Source organism: Stigmatopora argus, chromosome 2, assembly GCF_051989625.1.
Source record: "Stigmatopora argus isolate UIUO_Sarg chromosome 2, RoL_Sarg_1.0, whole genome shotgun sequence".
In the NCBI taxonomy this organism is placed as follows: domain Eukaryota; kingdom Metazoa; phylum Chordata; class Actinopteri; order Syngnathiformes; family Syngnathidae; genus Stigmatopora; species Stigmatopora argus.
In genome coordinates, this window is record NC_135388.1 from 13,386,265 (window position 1) to 13,405,332 (window position 19,068).

At 37.7% G+C, this 19,068-nt stretch overlaps 1 protein-coding gene across 4 annotated transcripts in view; it reads right to left on the bottom strand.

Annotated features, from left to right (window-relative positions):
- The window catches only part of LOC144070630 (CUB and sushi domain-containing protein 1-like), a 332,478-nt gene that overhangs the window by 135,599 nt on the left and 177,811 nt on the right, over positions 1-19,068 (bottom strand). For all 4 annotated transcript variants that reach the window (XM_077594993.1, XM_077594992.1, XM_077594994.1 and 1 more), the window contains 3 exons: positions 10,804-10,885; positions 8,779-8,903; positions 4,713-4,834 (listed from right to left, as the gene is read on the bottom strand). In XM_077594993.1, the coding sequence (XP_077451119.1) occupies positions 4,713-4,834; positions 8,779-8,903; positions 10,804-10,885 (329 nt within the window). The remainder of the gene's footprint in view (positions 1-4,712; positions 4,835-8,778; positions 8,904-10,803; positions 10,886-19,068) is intronic.

Here is a 19,068-nt window from a genome sequence, read left to right on the forward strand (position 1 = left end):
TCAGTAATGTGTTTTTCCTGCATTTATTATATACATATATTAGTAATCATATCTATGGCATAAGTAATGGAATATGAACTCACTGAGAAAATGACAGATTAGATAAATTGGATGTGACATCATGCAATTAATTTGTGTTTCATTTTATTTAGAAGAGCAGACACTTGTCCTATTTTGAGACAGTCTCTAAATTGTCTAATTAGATCTGATACTACGGTTCAATTTTGAATGATGTCAGCGAAATTTATTTAGCAAAGAAAAAAAAACATTTTTTTAAATCCTGGCTCTAGATTTTAATCTCTTGCCTATGAAACAACTATATGATGTGTTTCATATATATCAGTGTGTGAATGTTGACTATTGCTATGTCTACACTAGCATAAATAATTTTATACAGGTAGTTCACACATACATTTCATACCTAGCCAGACTGAAATTTAAGGAGCATTTTTGGCAGCCCACCTACGCGAAACAGAACCAGCCTCAAATGTTACGTCGGCGGTTGGTTTACCTCCAAACAAGAAGCTCGGTCTCAAATGCGTAAGCTCATTTCTTATTACTTCTTGAAAAGAAAGCACACTGTAAACAATGACAGTGGAACTGTGAATCAACCACCGTAGGTGAAAATAACACCTTTTGAGTTCACAAAGCATATCTTTTGTTGAAATAAGTGCAGCTTTCCTCTCAAAGTGAACTTGACATTGAGCATATTACAAAGTCAACGCCGTACTTTCCAGATTGGTTTTTGAAAATGTATTTGGTCTGAACTTTCAGGCCTGTTCTACTACCAGAAAAATGAAAATGAATGGGCCTTCCTGGCTAATTTATTTTCACTAGCAAATCCCTCTATTCTCATAAGAACATTTGAAAATGTAGTAATTGGCATATTGCTCTGGAAAACTCATTCTTTCAGATTCAGCAGTCAGTTAATAATGTGGTACAGCACTGTGTGCACATTCCCCTATTGTCAGTAATTATTAAAAACAATACAATTTTGAAACATTAAACCTAAAACAGTGTTTTTGTGATGGGAGCAAATTACACAGTATCCGCGGAAAAGACCCAGATTACATTTTAAAAGTCTATGCAAAAAAAAATAAAAATACTACAGCACCCCCCATTGTGAGGATAAGCAGTTCATAAAATCTCATCTCATTTTCTGAACCGCTTTATCCTCATTAGGGTCGCCAGGAGAGCTGGAGCCTATCCCAGCTGACTCCGGGCCAGAGGCAGGGTACACCCTGAATCGGTAGCCAGCCGATCGCAGGGCACAAGGTGATGGACAACCATGCACACTCACACCCATACCTAGGGGCAATGTCCAATCAGCCTACCATGCATGATTTTACAATGTGGGGGGAAACCGGGGTGCTCGGAGGAAACCCACGCCAGCCCGGGGAGAACATTGGTTCAGAAAATGAATTAATGAATTTCAAAAACGGGCCAATTTATTTTTTTCTTGATACAAAATATGTGCTTTTAGTAGGAGTAGAACATTTTTTGTTTGTTTATGTTTAGAATGAGTTTCTGCATTGTCAAGATTCTCAAGATGGACAGACTTCAGCTGTTAAATTCCTATGTGGTGCTTTGTCAATTTGGATCAGATAATCCAGCTCCTCATGCAGGTTATACCAGGTTGCTATCAAATATAACGGGGTTTGAGCTAAAGGGGAAAAAAGACAGCGAGCGTTTCAAACCCACCAACACCCAGACAAAAGCTGCATAGCCATAAGAACAAAACATGTCCTATAGGTCTTTGCCAAAGATTGCTATATTTCAAGGGAATAATGCCCACTAACCAAACTTTTTCCCTGCCACAAGGCAAGTGAACAGCAAGTCAGTATGCAGCACGGTCATTCATAAGGCAAACCTGGGAACAGCAGGGGCGGTAGCAGCAGCAGCAACAACAACAACAACAACAACAACAACAATAACAACCCTATTGTTACCCAACCCCTGAAGACAAACAGAACATAATCATAACCTTGGGAGCAGCCTACTTAAGATTTAGTACTGAGAAAGGCTCTTGGAGTAAAAGTAGAATGTTATCGAACAAGAAATAAGTACTACTAATCACATTCACACATAAATTAATATATCAAATACAATTGCCAAGCCTTTACATATATTTTGTTATTTTTCCATTGTCTAAGTTCATGTTCATCAAACTGGATTTTTTTCCTGTCTGTCTGGAATAACACTTTTTAATTATTGATTCTATATATTAGTTAACCCATAATTCAAATAAAACAAAGAAAATGTCATTTATATTGGTGGAGAGTCAAAGCAGTGAGGACCACACAATGATTTCTACATAGTTTTGTACTCTTAACCTTAATCCATCAATTTGTTTCCATCATCAGGAAAAAAACGTTAGTCAACTGAACACTTTTTCTTTGCCTCATCTTCACTTTCAGACCGAGCTCAGAGCCATCTTGCTCTCATTTTGTGTTCCCTCGTTCTACTTGCACCGTGTACAGTGGGCCAAGAATATCTAGATGCTAAAGGAGTGGTGCAGATGATGGGGCGATTGCTGAAAGATGAAGGAGAGGTAAGAGAAAATGAGGCAAGTACATTCTAATGGGAACAGAGACGGTAAGCACAGAAAGAGGACAGGGGACAAGATATGGGATATGTGATCAGACATGAAGAGAAGAAAATAGTGCCAGGCAAACTGGAAAGACTTGAGATGTCGTAGCAAAGCTCTATAAATAATTCATGCAGGTACAACAATGACTCAACAACCAATCTGCATTCACAAAATTGTGGAGGTGTGGTGACCTTGGGCTCACCAAGAGAGAATCATGCAATACTTCAACTGGCTCTGCAGTAGAAAATACTGACGTGTGGGTAGTATAGTCTACTGCTGTATATCTTTGGCTACTGACCAACATTTTCTAGAATTAGCTCCAGTGTGTAGGTGTAACTTGAACATTAAATTAACATACCAATTAGATTATTCAAGTGTAACTTCAGTTTTTCTCTGAATGAAAACAACAGCGGAAAGTAGCCGTGTGAAACCAACTGTCTGTATCATCCCTATGAACTCTGCTGCTGCATTTTATCAAGTTGTTTCTTTCTGACCAGCTCTGACCTGCACAGTGGGCGAGTAGTTAGCACGCCTCACTCACACTGCAAGTAACTTCGCATTTCAAGTATTTGTTTCTAGTCAAGCGGACGAATGGTTAGCGTGTCGTCCTTGCAATTCTGAGGCCGAGGGTTTGACCCCGGGTCTGTCCTCACTTTGGAGTTTGCATGTTCTCCCCGGGGTTGGATGCATTTTTTCCGTGTACTCTGGTTTTCTCCCACATCCCAAAATTATGCATGTAGGCTGGTTGAACACTCTAAATTGCCCCAAAATATGAGTGTTAATGGTACTCCGTCTCCTAGTGACATGCGATTGACTGGCCACCGATTCAGGTTGTGCACTGCCTGGTTAGGTAGGATAGGCTCCAGCACCCCTCACGGCACTTGTGGATAGGCGGTTAAGAAAATGAACAGGTCATTCATCTCTAACACTAAATCGGAAACATTATTGTGCGTGCAAATGAAATTCAATACATAGACTAGCGGTTCTATGAAGTCTGTCTTTTGAAACTGTCTCTTACTTGAGCGTGACGCGTAACCAGCAGACATGGGTGCTTTACACGTTCCCTTTATGACGAGCTGTAATAGCCAGACACTGAAGACACGCTAGGGCACTTGATTGTAGAGATGTCACTTAAAATCTAATCAAATTAAATGACAAGACTTAAAACAAACAAGTGTCAATGTCTCCCAAGCTGATGTTAACTGCAACTATCAGCAAGAGTCTAGCTTCTTCCACTTTACCCTGGCAGACACCACACCACATTATCATTTCTGCTGCTTAAACCAAAGCTGAACAGACCAGATGAGTGAGGGGACCAGCTCACGTATAAGAAGTCACTGATGGCTTTGTGAATATGCTCGACTGCCTTTATTCAAATTACGCACTGAGGAGTCAATCTCCCACCAAGTTCTTATGTGGTGTTTCGTGCAAGGATAAGCCTGGTGGCAGAACCTCACATTTCTGTCAACTAAGAAGGAGATTCTCTTTGACACCCCAATAACACCCCAGGATCTCTTTGGCACAGCTGTCATGTCAATGTAAAAGATGTGTGAAGACAAAGAAAAGGATGATAAAGCCCCAAAGTTGTCTTTACCCAGAAAGTCATCCATCATCTCTCCTTCAGCTCAACTTTGAACTTTTGCCTGGGTTACAGTGCATCTACCTTGAAACAGTCTGGAATAGAGAGTGCTTATGGGGATGTATCTCCTCGAGAAGTCATACTTGGTACACTCTGACTGCACCATTACCCAATACAAGATAGGAGTCAAGTGTTGTTATGGATATGAATGACAAATGCATTGCAGTGCAGTGCACAATAAACACATGTGCTTGGAGGGTGAAATAACACTGGCTTTACACACATTCTTTAAGTAACATTTTCATTGTTCCCCCTTCGTGGCGACTTTAGTTGAAAGAAAGTAATTGTTTATTCTTCCTTAAAATTCATTGAACTGAAGTTCAGAAAATATGAGAAAACATCCAAATTAGGTTCAAACTTGATACCTAGTAATTGTTTGCTTTTGAACCAAAAGGTCTTCACTCAATAGCAAAGGTGAGCATTTATCATTAAAAAGGGATAATATCCATAATGACGAGGGTGGAGTGGGGGTGTTTCACCAACCTTTGCAGAGTCCAGGGCAGTGACTACCCAGACACAGTGGGCATTGTTCTCATACTGGACTGGGTAATTAGGAGATGTTATGATCCCTCTGGGGCCCCGTAGGTTGCTTCCGCAGGTACGAGCTTCATGGGAAAAAATAAATATCAGTAAACAGACACAATGATGACAGAAATATGATTGATTATATCCCAGGGCCTGTGTTTTCTCCAGGTGCTCCTGTTTCCTCCCAGATCCCAAAAACATGCTTGATAGGCCAGTTGAGAACTTTAAATTGTCCCTAGGTATGAGGTTGAATGGTGGCCATCTCATTGTGCCCTGAGATTGACTGGCACACAATTCAGGACGTCCCGACAGTTGCCCATAGTTGAGGAAAAAGCAGTACAGGAATTTGATTTAATGAATCAATGCATTCATTTCCTGAACTGCTTATCCTCACAGGGCTCACGGGGGTGCTGGAGCCTATCCCAGCTGACTTCGGGCACCAGGCGGCAGACACCCTGAATTGGTGGCCAGCCTATCGTAGGGCACGAGGAGACGGACAACCATTCTTTCTCACAGGATAAGCGGTACAGAAAATGAACAATCTTAGAACTGTGAGGCTGACGTGCTAAACACTCAAGTCAAAAGCCTTTATTGTCATTATACAACAGCTGCGTATAACGAAATTAGTGAGGTCGCCAAGCCACTAAAAAGGACATTTTAAAACAAATTTTGTTTGTTAAACCATTAAGAATTTTCTTTTTAAAATAATTAGAACCGGAATTATACCATTTAAATAAGTCATTCCTCCTAATTGTATATCTATTAAACCAGAAGGCAGTTGTAATTTTTAACAGCTTTCATAAAAGCAAGGAATAAAAGGTATTTAATAGAGACAGCTTCAGTGTCATTCAACAGTGAAAAGAGACAGAGGGGAAAAAAGTAAGCAAAAATGAGTGATGTAGAAAGGGCAGAAAGGTTAAAAAGAGACAGAAAGAGAGCTGAAAGAGAGGGAGACTTCAGGATGACTGCTTTGCCTGTTAATTAGAGAAGATAGCTGAATCACACTGTGCTGTAAGTGTACGCGCACACGCACACACGCATGCACACACATTAATGGCTATTCATTCCACAGATCAGCTTCTAATTAACAGTTAGGTCTCAGTGGGAAATAGTGAAAGCTCATGGGCTCAAATCCCCAGAGAGGGCCAAAAACAGACCAGACAGACCAGAACACTCAGTGGGCCAATTGAGGTATGATTATTTTGTCTGCCTGACAGTGCATCAAGGCAGACAAAAATACTGACTTCAAAGTTCAAGAAACAAGGCATCCCTGTTGGTAAGACATGCCAATTAATCATTGGATATGTTTATGTGCTGATTGGGTTCACGGAAATTGAAGGGTAAGTGACTGTGAACTTTGTGTAGGGAAGTTGTTGCGCAATTCCCGTTTATAAACACTGTCATTCATTAAGGTTTTGCAGAAAACCCTGGAGGCATCAATGACACCCCAAACACAAAAGTCCCAAAGTGTAAATACAATTGTTGATGTGTAATAGCAGAAATAAACTTATTTAAAAAGACAGTATTTCGAGGGAGTGGCTACTATATCAATTCAAATGACACATCAAACATTTAATTATAAAGAATATTTTTCTTTTGTTGGCAATTGCCCATGAATGCTCGTGCAATATAAAATTAAATATTCATTAGAAAGTTTTCGAATAGAGAACCATGGCATCCTTCTATTTCAGTCAACTTCTCATGCGCCCTTTGGCTTTTTGTCTCCTGACAAGAGTAGCCGGTATCATGAGGGTGGCTGGGTTGCTACAGCCACACTCTTACTTCTAGACACAAACACAGACAGTGTAATACAATGTGACAGGAATCTTACAGTATGTGTCTGAGCACAGGGACGGTCTGTCCGTCAAACAAATACACACAGCTCGAGGCCACAAATGCTGCAGAGGTGTGTGACATGATCCTTTGGATATGTGCTGTCAATGCAGGCAATGCAGTGCTTGTGTGCGGGTGCGCGTGTGTGCGCGTGCGTGTGTGTGTGTGTATGTATGTGTTTTGTGGATGCCAACTCTCTGGCTTTGTATTGTGGTGCAATGCCATCAACAGGGTGTTGTCAGGAGATACGTGGGCAGTGAGAACCCATACTTATTGGTTTGACACTCACAGAGGAACCAGTGGTGCAATCAATAGCAAACACCAAATGTAAATGATATAATGTACTTATAACGCTGGCAACTAAAAGAATATTAATATGGCAATATCTGTTACACATGCACAGACAAATAGCATTGCGCTCTAACCGACAAAGTTTACACAACTGTTGTTTAAACTCACTGCCCAATTCATTAGGTATGTCTACATAAAGTATTGATTGATTGAAGATACAAAGTATGCATTATTTCCAGTTACAAATACATTAAATTGTTGAGATTTATTCAGAGGTATGGCCAATAATACTTCATCAAGTTGGCAATTTTCACAGGGAAACCAATCCTGTTGAAAAGAAATTGTGTTTCTTCCTGGAATTATTTGTACTTATTGATTCAATTTCTCATAATTAGCTTGTTTTAAGTGATTATTTTTGTTACAAAGCATCTTTGTTCATTTAGCTATGCTAGAAACTTATGACGGGCTGAAAAATTACTGCTCTTCCATGACTTATTAAATTGTCTATTCTCCTATTACATACAACTGAATAATGTTTGGATTCCTAAATGGGTCTACCTTTCAAACCTTGTGAATTAAATGAGACCGGTCATTATTATTTCCTTTTATCACGAATGTTACTCTTAAATTATTAGACTGCAACAAGAGCTACACTGCTTGTTTCATTTTTTATTTTTTATTAGAAGTATTATAATAATTTTCCGAAGTAAACTATCTAAAAAGTAGAGAAAATGGGTTGGCTGTAAACAGATTCAAAGTGAACACGTCATTCAAGTATTGTAATAACGTAAATTTAAATTTGAAGTGGTCAGTAGTATAGAAGTGCGTTGCTATGATATTTTTTTCTTCTTTGAAACAATGCACTGCAGTCCAAATAGACAACCTGTCAATGGAATTAAGAGCAAAGAGAAAACTGTAGTAGAAAGTCGACAAGGGCAGAAAAACCCTGACAAGAAGGAACAGGGCATGTAGATTGGCTTGCTAAGCAAGTATAAAGAGCAGACAAGCGTATTGTTTTCATTTGTTGTTGTAAAGATGTACAGCCCTGGTTAAGAAGAAAAAAAAGGAGGAATCCTCTAGGTGTTTGTTGTAGAGCTTCATCACAAGAGTTCTTCTAGTATTGTAACCCCGAGTGTAACAGGCAACATAAATATTTCCGACAGAAATGTCCATAGCACTTTTTCACAGCTTGGGTGCTCTTTCTTTGGAGTATCATTAGAAATGTAGACAAAAACAATCAAATGTTTAGCTCTTTGACACAAGCCTACTGTATTTTACGGACTATAAATCACACTTTTTTCATACTTTGGCTGGGTGTGCGAAGAATACTCAAGTGCAACATGCTTTTTTTGTTTGTTTTTTCTCTGAACACTGACAGCCTGTTATGTTTCTCCTTTTAGCCTATAAATAGGTGAAAATCCAGTTTTTTAAAAAGATGCCTATTTAGCCTGTTCTCCTTCAATTTACTATCGTTATTTTGCCATATGTCTTGGTTTCAAATAAAAAATTGTGCTGCACAAGTGCAACTTATACTTCGGCGTGACCTATATGTTTTAATTCATTGTGTATTCTTTGGCTGGTGCAACTTGTACTCAGGTGCTTATTGACCCAAAAATATGGTTAAGCTTTTTTTTATTTACAGAGACATTATAAATTGTCAGTTAAAATATTAACTTTGTTGTATGTAATGGGTATAGATTGTATTTCGCTATTTCATTGTTTGTTTTGAAAACAATTTCCTCGGTTAGAGGATGAAAACAATGGCAAGAATTAAAAATGTCCTTTGTCTGGCGAGGGGCAAAGCTTCAGATTTTTGTAAAGTGTATTGTAATGTGCTTGTAAAATAGTATACCTTAAAAACAATTAGGGTTTTGTAGGGGTGACAGGTGTAAAAACCTACTTCTGCAGATGGGCCGGTGGTCACTCCAGGCAGCCAATGTGTCCGTCACTCTCTGACAGGTAATACTTTTGGAACCTTGAAGAACATAGCTGTCATCACAAGTGAACTGGACACTGGAGCCCACTCTAGTATATTGGGAGATAAAACACAAAAGATGTCAACAGTTCAGTACTTTCAATACCTTTCAATACCTGGTTTCAATTCTAAATTGATGCTTTTCTTTGCTGACATGTGTCTTCTCAGTTTGTATTTTTGAGGCCTGCTACTTTTGCCATGTGTTTCTCCATTTTCTCAATTTACTAATGCTTTGACCCGCCTGCTGTCTAACATGAGCGGAACATTTTCCCATGTCAGCACAAGTCTGCATGACACCTTGCATGTAAATCTCAATGTCGTATCCCTGCTGATAGATACAACCTGGCCTCCTGGCCCAGCCACTGCACATTTTTTTTCCAGGGGCTCCATGCTGTTATTACACAATCTACAACGTACACATCTCTCTGGGAGCAAGCGGCACTGGGTCATTATTCATATGCAAATTACATACAGGTCCGATTGTGTAATTTACAGCTACATGAGAAAGGTATATTGTATCACACCAATTAATCTTAGGCAGCTTTTCTTGCTTAAATTCTTATGACACATCATTTGCCTGAGAAGGCACCTAATAAAACTTAAGGACGATGGTAATCATTATAAAAACAAAAGCAAACATGTATTGCAACAACACTTAAAGAAAACAATCCTCACTATTAAAAACAAAACCTAACATGCATTCTTTGTTTTGCTTTGAAATGCCTGTTTAGTAGGATAAATGTTCAATAAAACTCTTGCAGCCATGTTCCATATTGTTACAAGACACAATCTGAAATTCCAATCCTATCCAATTTTCATCAAATTGCTCCTGCGGCAGCAGCATACTTAGTGGATGAGGCACTATGAAATCAGAGAATACCAAATTGACAGTGACATAAAAGGGCATGTTTTTAACTAGCCTAAAAAGTAAGGCCACAAAATACTTTTTAGTTTTTTTCCCTCCAATTTAATTTATTTTTCCTATTCCCCTGAATATTAAAAGTCCCTTTGTTATTGTATTCTTCATTGCCACAATTCCATATCCCTCTTGATTACAAGTTGATACAAAATTGCGAACAAATTAAGTACATTCATATAGTATGTTATCTTATGTGGTACTCACATAAACGTTAGTAATGGCCTTTTACAAGCTCCAGTAATGGACCTATTATATTTGTGATGCCAGAGTAACTAATGGCGATGAAGAACCACATGAGACTAAACGAGAATATCAATTATAAAATGCTCAGACCTAAAAAAATGAATAAGGAAAATCCTCCCTTGAATCTCCAGTAGTTACAACATGGGAGTTTCAGCTTCAGATGACATGTTCTCATGATAATTGCATCACACAATAAAATCATAAATTGTCTCTTATGGCCTTTGGTGTTAGATGGCACACCAGTGAGTCATCAAATGACTGTTTTTCAGCCATTCATATTGATCCAACAATGTTTTTTCTGACATATTCCCTCCCCACGGAGAAGAAAAAACGGACAAACCGTGGGACGCACGAAAAAAACAGGACAGATCTTTGGTTTTGTTGGTTTGGACAAAAACAATGTAAAAACACATTTGAGGATCATTAATTTCATGCACATTTTGTATTTCTAACATATATACATATATATATATATATATACATATACATATATATACATATATACATATATACATATATACATATATACATATATACATATATACATATATACATATATACATATATATATATATATATATATATATATATATATATACATATATATATACATATATATATATACATATATATATATATACATATATATATATATATATATATATATATATATATATATATATATATATATATATATATATATATATATATATATATATATACACACACTATATATACACACTATATCTTGTTTTTACTAACAAAAGAAGTAAATAATGTGGACTCACTGAAAGGCAGATCCCATTCTCTTTCCATTTTCTGGGACTCCAGGATCTGGACAAACATCTCCAGCAAGGCCACTTTGACTCACTGAGAGAGAAACAGACGGACTAAGTTCATATTCTTAACTACACATCATTTCAGCAAAAGTTAGGTTTGTGTGCTTTTGGTCTTTTTGTGTTGATTTTGTCTCGACTTCTTCCCTGTGTAACTTGTCCTGATTGTCCATTGCTTTCACCTGTTATTGCCTCCCTTATGTGTCGCAGCCTATCAGTTGCCACTGTTCTCCATGTGACGTTAACCCATGTGTGTGTATTTAAGTCCCCTTTGTTTATTTCTTGTTGCATGCTTGTCAATCTCATGTCAGTGTTAGGTGTGCATCCCAGGTTTTTTTTATTCTCTGGCATTTGGTTCATTTTTGTGTTTTTGGATTCCCTGATTTTGTTTGCACTGCCACTTTTACTAAGCGGCGTAGAAAAACTCCCAAAGTCTGACAGCAAAAATAACACGGAAGGCTATAAAAACATTGAGAAAACATGACAGTAGCAGTCAAAAGGCATGTTGTCGTCTGTCAGGAGTCATGGTCAACATGTTGAGTTGTAAAATATATCTTAGTGCATTTACACATTCAAAATTCAAAATAAACCTCTTGTCGTCCACAAAAGGAGGAGAACAGTTTAGGTCCCTGGATAAAAAGGAGACGCTGGGATAACTATTATTCAATGTGACAGCATGAACAAATGTTTTTTTTTTCTTTTTAGGAGACATTTGACATATCTTAGAGGAGAAAAGCATAGCTATTTCTAACGCATCAAAATATGAATTCCATGGTGAGTCTTTAAACACAACCCAGGAACCCTTAAAATTAATTCAGGCTTCATCCTGTTAAAAGTGGACAAATTGGCTGCTCTTTTGAGATGAAAATATTAGTGACATGTCTAACTTGGAGTATCGGTGTTAGTTTGAACACGAAGCCAAGTGAAAAATCAAACAGTATTTATAATTCATTAGGTCTGTAATTTTAATATTTAAGAAAAAATGCAATTAGATGGTTGAAAGGAGAGACTGCTCTTGAGACAATTATTGAAGAACAAGTAAATGTATATGTGAAAACCAGCCTAAGCCTTGTCCTCATCACCCTCGTCCCTTTGTTTTGTTCCTCCTTGAAGTCCTAAGGTAGCAAGCGGCAACCGCATTTGAAAAATATCCTGACAAAAGATGTGACGAGCACTTCAGACACCTGTAAAATCTTCTATACCAAATGTATTCTGGGGTTGAAAAAAAGATGGCCAAAAAAATAATACCAGTTCAACTAAATCAAGAGAATTTCTCATGAATAATGCTCCATTTTTCTTAAGTAAAGCTTTTAGTGCATGTGAGCCCTCTGAAACATGGACTTCATTTTGATGTGTTGACACCCTTGCAGGATCACAGCAGAAATATGAATATTGGTGAATATATTTAAGAATTTTTTTTTTTTAAAGTTCCAACCACTAACAATTATTATTCTTGTAAAAGTTCATTATGAGCGGCCCGGTGGTGAGTGATTAGCACGTCTGCCTCACAGCTCTGGGGTCCTGGGTTCAAGTCTAGGTCGGTCCACCTGTGTCGCGTTTGCATGTTGTCTCTTGGCCTGCGTGGGTTTCCTCCGGGTACTCCGGTTTCCTCCCACATTCCAAAAAAAAAAAAAAAAATCCATGTATGGTAGGCACTGTAAATTGCCCCTAAGTATGGGTGTGAATGTGCATGGTTTTCCATCTCCTTGTGCCCTGCGATCGGCTGGCCACCGATTGAGGGTGTCCCCTGCCTCTGAGGGTAAAGCGGTTCAGAAAATGAATGAATGAATGTTATGTTAACAAATTCTGTAGAAGGAAAGGATTGGCTAATTTAATGACACTACAGTAAAATCATCAATTCCAGCAGATTTCAGACGAAAAACTCGACCTTTGAATAACTTAGCAAAGCAACATCAACCAACTGCATCAACAGATGAAGAATATCACTAATAATACAATGGCAGCAACAGTGGCGGGTCGTCAGGGCCTTCAATGCCTTCTCTGCTGGCCTAAGAAATATCTGAATCATATTATATTTTGTCCATCAATCCTTATTATTCCAAATGGTCTGTTAGCTTCCTTTCATTGCTTTTCCCCCTGGTTGCACTGCTTCCAGATGTGTGTTTTCATAGTGAAGCATTTAACCAATCACATTTCAGCCATTATTTGTTGCCAGGATCAGAAATCTGCCTCAAACCCTTCACAATCAGTTCTGCGGGTTCTGCTGCATTAAACAGGACTGTTGCTTTTAACCAATCAGAATTCGAGTTCGAAACCCCACAATGCTTTTTCATATGCATTGGCATTTTGCTGGCTGGGATACGTCATTGCTTTCACCAACTATTATTGGCTTGCTATAGAGAGTAGGCGGGCCAAAGCCATAGTGAGGAAGCCAGAGATCGCAAACTCCACCCACAATGGCCGACAGAGCAAAACAAATGGATTTTGTTGCAGATTTGCTCACAAAGCTTTTTTCCAGACAGACTTTTCCAGAAAAAATGGACATCATTAAGAAAGGGCGATCAACTCCAAAGCTAGCAAGCCTGTTACAGCCGGGAAAAGGGTGTGTGCGTCACTTTCAGTGCGCTAACTTAGCTGCACAAGCAAATATATTGTTGTGTTGATTTAAAGCCATTTTCAAGATGGACTATGCCGTAAATATGACAGGACAGGCTCGACTTTCATCATTAGTTTCGATGGCGATAGAAAAGAAGGAAGAAAGAAAGGAGGATGGATATTGTGTACAGTTAAAAATGATTTTTGGTGAGTATAATATGGCTATATTCCTAAATAATATTTCAATTGTGGGCCCGGTTCTGATATCTGAAAAGTTCCAGTGTTTGTATTTAAGCTCCAGTGTTTGTATTTAATCACTAAATGCTGCTAGGAAGTGGATTTTACCCTATTTTACCCCAGTTTAATTTTTGCCGTTTCGCCATTGACGTCCACCGCTGTCTTTTCCCGGGAAAAATCACCCCCCTGGCCTGGTTGTAATGTCTCAAAAGCTCCAGTATTTGTATTCAATCAATAAATGCTGCCAGGAAGTGGATTTTACCTAATTTTAGTGCATTTTTTTTGCTGTTTCAGGTATGGACGTATATGGACGTATCGACGTTCATCTGTCTTTTTACCAGGGAAATGATACTCCCGGCCCGGTTCTGATGTCTAAAAAGCTCCAGTATTTGTATTTAATCAATTAATGCTTTTTTCAGCTGGATTTTACCCCATTTTCGGACAATGTTTGCCCGTACGCCATTGACGTTCATCGCTGTCTTTTCCCGGGAAAATCACCCCCCCCTGGCCTGGTTTTAATGTCTGAAAAGCTCCAGTATTTGTATTTAATCATGAAATGCTGCTAGGAAGTGGATTTTACCCCATTTTTGTGCATTGATTTATTGATTGTTTTCTGTGTCGCAGCTGTAGCTGCAGTAGAGGTTTTATAGCCATAAAATAGTTTTTGAGGGTTGGATTGATACGTTGAAGGCGCTAACAGAAAATGCACGGACCGCCACTGGGCAGCAAGAATAACAATATAATAAAAGAGATATTGTTTTTATAATTAAACCTCCGCCTGCATTTTCACCTTCAAATGAGTAAAAGGCTGTGGAAGTCTTCACCAATGCAAGCATACAAGACGGGGGATGTTCTTGTGTGCTGTGGGTTGTGAGTGAATGGACAATTTGTATGCATGGCTGTGTGGGATATGATGCAAACAGAAAAGGCTGTCTTGCAGCTCCACCGTGGTTTTGATGTTCTTTCCAAAAACACATCACAGAAACATATAAACACATCCTGAAAACGCACCCTCTCAGCCACATTTCTCTCATCTTTTTCAGCCCCACTCATGTTCAAATGACATCCATTGGCATCCTTTACAAAGGTTCATTTTCCAAATACTGCTCATTCAAACTATCTGAGTTTGTAACAGAGAAAGCTGTGCCAGAGTTAAAACAAATTCTCCAACTTACTTAATCCTGTATCTGCACTTAAAAGACTATTCAATGTTAAAATATGAGCTTATGATGCATAATGTCATTTCCATATCTTCAAAGTGTCTTCACCAGACCTTTCATCTATAGAACTCAACTCTTTAGTAAATTATGGAAAGTGATCAATTTCTCTTTGCCGTATAGACATCTGCAGCAGAATGCACTAGAATATACTGTAAAATCCAAAAATTGTATATACACTCATGGATATTTACCTGTCATCAGTAACAGCTGAACAGTTAGAAACAAGAATAGAATGTACTACATCTAAATGAGGTGTGTGCAATTTCAGTGTTATAGTTTTTATTTCAAATTATGTGATCATCTAATAAATTTATTTACCTTTGACTTATTTTTCACATTTTATTTTAATTTAGTGGTTACTAAATGGTAATTTTATCAAGCAGAGGTTTTCCTTATCCACTGAACTAATGGGTGACGTCAGCCCCAGATTTTGTCATATCCTGCTTTTTGGCCCACCTCTAATAAGACTATATAAGGCTATGCGCACCATCAGTTTTAGTCATGCTTTTTTAAAAAAAAAAAGACAAATAGCACAAAGCCTTTAATATCTACATTCACTCGATGAAAAATTAGGAGATAAAAAATACTTAATTAACAGCCACACAAAGAGAGATCTACTCAGAGAAAGCATCCTTCAGTTATTGGAACAGTTCGTATGCTCTATTAGTGCCTCAAACCTTTTTACGTATTCTCATCAGTTGTGTGATTCAAGTAAATTTGGCTGACTTGTTAACATGTCTTTGCTTTCCCCCAATCAAACAGTTTTTTTGTTTGTTTTTGCTTTGACTGAATAGTCCTTTTAACACATGATAACAAAGTTATACAGTGACGCCACTTCATAAATGGTGTTCAGTACATGCACAGTTCTAAAGTCTTGAACTGAACTGCTGCTACAATAGGATAATTAAAAGATGCCTAAATGCTCACGACAACTATCGGATGGTTTAAGATGACAAATTGAAATAACTCATTCACAAATTTACAAGGAAATTTGATGAAGTGTATCAATGAATGAATGACAGAAAATAATTATTTCGCCACCCACACATTTTGGCAACCTTGCATAAGGACCAGATTAAATCCTAGAAATTGAAGATTGGATGAACATGTCAAGAGGTAAGATTTATTGATTCCCCTACGATCATGGTTATCTCAAGTTGGTATCCTGCAGTTGAATAACATAGATCACTGTAAAAGAACTATGGAGTAGTAGTTATATGGATGGGTGTTTTCTGGACGTTACAGATGTGGTTGGACCAGTGGTTTTTTTTCTTGCCACCACAGATTAGGTAGTCTGTTGAATTGTAGTGGCAGTAGAAACATATATTTATGACACATGTAGCTGTTTTATTGGTCTTTTCTTGGTTCCTTTCTTAGAACATTAAGTCAGGCCATCGGTGGCAGTGCTATATCAGGATGATTTGTGATGATGCCTTGCAATTCCATAATTTGTTGTCCTCTGGTTTCAGTACAGTACATGTATCCATTTACTTCCTGTCCAATTAAAGAGTGTTGTGATGAATTCAGTTGTGTGTAAAGATTTCATGCCTTTCATCTATAAGCTCGTTTTCATTGTTTGTGTGGACTAGTACAATATTATAGTTATTCTGCTATAGTACCTGGGAAAACCCTCTCTAAGGATGTGTAATGCAGTGTTTGACTCCAAGTCTTTGAATCACCACAGGTATCAATGGGGACCATCTGTAATTGGAACAATCTTATGGTGTCTTTTACATTTTTAGCAGAGGTAAGCATGAAATAAATCGCTAAGAGTCGGACAGCAAAAGAGCAAGGCAACACGATAGTTTGTGTGAAATTACCCAAAGTTTTTTTCTTCTGTCCAGAGCATTTAATATGCTTCTTCAATAAGCATATGTGTGATTTGAAAATGAGCTTGCTTATGACGAATGCCTCACATTAATTTTAATCTTTTTCCCATAAACTGTTTCATGTACACACGTCATTCATGCCAACCCTATCTGCCATTGGGTAATGGGTGATAAAAACACAGATGGATCACAAAAGTAATTTGGAAAAAGGAAACAAGTATTCTGAATGGAATATATCCCCTTGTTGTCACACCTACAAGTGAAAATTAAAGAAAAGCAGGACATGATCTCTCATTTGCTGGTGTAACATGTTCCACAGGAAGCCTTTTTAGAACGTTTTGTAATTTGTCTCTGGGCTTTTCTTTGTCTCTCACATTGAACATTAATGATACCGGAGGTCACAGAGCCAATTAAATCCATTTGACTTTGAATTCCAAAATAATATGACTTGACCTAATCCTTTCATGCAAATTTGGTAGCAAAGAATTTGCCTGGTTTTGAATCATATATATGTATATTGAACAAAGGCAGCAAGATATTTGTTTTACTGCTAAAATGTTCCTACCAAATGGTAAACAAAAAAATGAAAAAAATGTTTGAAATCATTTTTAATCCTGAATGTTTCCAAGTTACCTTGATGTAGTATGCTTGGATGATCTCAAAGACCCCTTGAACCTGTGTGTGATGCATTATTTAACTAATTTAGTCTCCATTACAACAATGCTGCAATTTGTTTTAATGAGCATTAGTCCCAGAGTGAGAAATTAAATTCCTCATTTTGGTCCAGGGTTGAACGATGCTTGAAGTGTCCCCAGACAACACGTTTAATCATTTATATCCTCATTCTTTGGTGCCGTATTATTACAGATAGCAGGAATGTTTTCTTCTGTGTAGAGGTATAAATTAGGTCAATGTTTACTTTGGGGGTGTTTTAAAACACATACAAAATACAGTGGAGATTGTTGTAATTTTTTCTTAAATATCACACAGGAATCCTCAAAGAGCAATATTTTGTGAGCTTTAGGCCGGGTGGAGCAAAGTATTTCACAAGTCAGAAGATTAACTGACTTTTTGCAGCTGTGCTGAGCTCAGTTAGTTTTAAACATTAATATAATATATATTTAAGAGACACCCAGAGCCACTTGTTCTGCAAGTATCGTGTCTAGCATAATACATTCACTCCATAGCCTACAGGAAACATGCACAGAGAGTCATGACCAATGGGACTTACGGGTAATCTCAACTCTTCACCAGGCATCACATCATTGATAAATATCTAAGTCAAACATTCACATCAACACAGATACACAAATGATAATTGCTGCTGCACATGCTTGACTGAGCATGTAAATGAACAAATTATTGATGAGAGTTTTATGATGAAGGTGAAAGCTAAGGAATACCTAAAGTATGAGCTCGGCCTTCTGGAGGAAAAAAATAGTATTTTGCTGACTACATGGCTAATTAACAACAACAAAAAAGAATAATTATCAGATGGAGCACTACAATGCCCATTGACCTGAAGCAAATAGGTAGTAACAAACGTTTCAAAATATCATTACTTAAAGTACAATATTTTTTAGGTATGTAAATACAGTGATTCTGGAACAAAACACATTGGTGTTTTTGGGAACAACTGCATTTTTTTGTCTCTTGCTTCCAAAAAGAGATATGATTTAAAAAAAATAAGTACCTATGTGTAATGATGTAGACTGAAAAACACCATATAGTGAGAAGGCTGATTCTTATCTACTGGAAATGACCCATTAAAAAATATACGCGTTCGGAATTAAGCTTGTAGAGGGCCACAATGAATCCCATTCGGCTTTCTGCATTTGTTGGTATCATGTCATTGAAGATCAGTTCCACTCAAATCAGACAGACAATTGTTTTTTAAATACATTGTATCCGTATTGGCTCACGTTGAGTACTAAAAATTATTTTCAAATTGAAAATGCAAAACATAAAAATGGCATTCGATGGAAAACAATGCTATCTAAAAATACAGAAGCAAACGCTCTTAGATTAGTATATCTTTAACAGTGTCAATTAAAATCGCTATTATACACTTGTGAATTAAGAGTATGAAATACGCACACACACTGTTTTCACTAATTTACCAATGTACAGTGTGTTTACGCCTGGAACACAAAGAAAATGTTGGCTTTCAAGTGTAGTGCAAAAAAAACCCTTATTTATCTTCTCTACTACCCCCAAGAATTAGCTGGTTTGCCAGTCTGTCACAGTTCCTATTGGGTCATTATCACAAACAGCATCCAGCTCATTTCCACAGAAAAGGCCTTAAAAACCCCACTTTGCTACACCTGCAAAGCACCAAATGGCAAAACAGACTTATTTATGGACAAGCTGGTGAA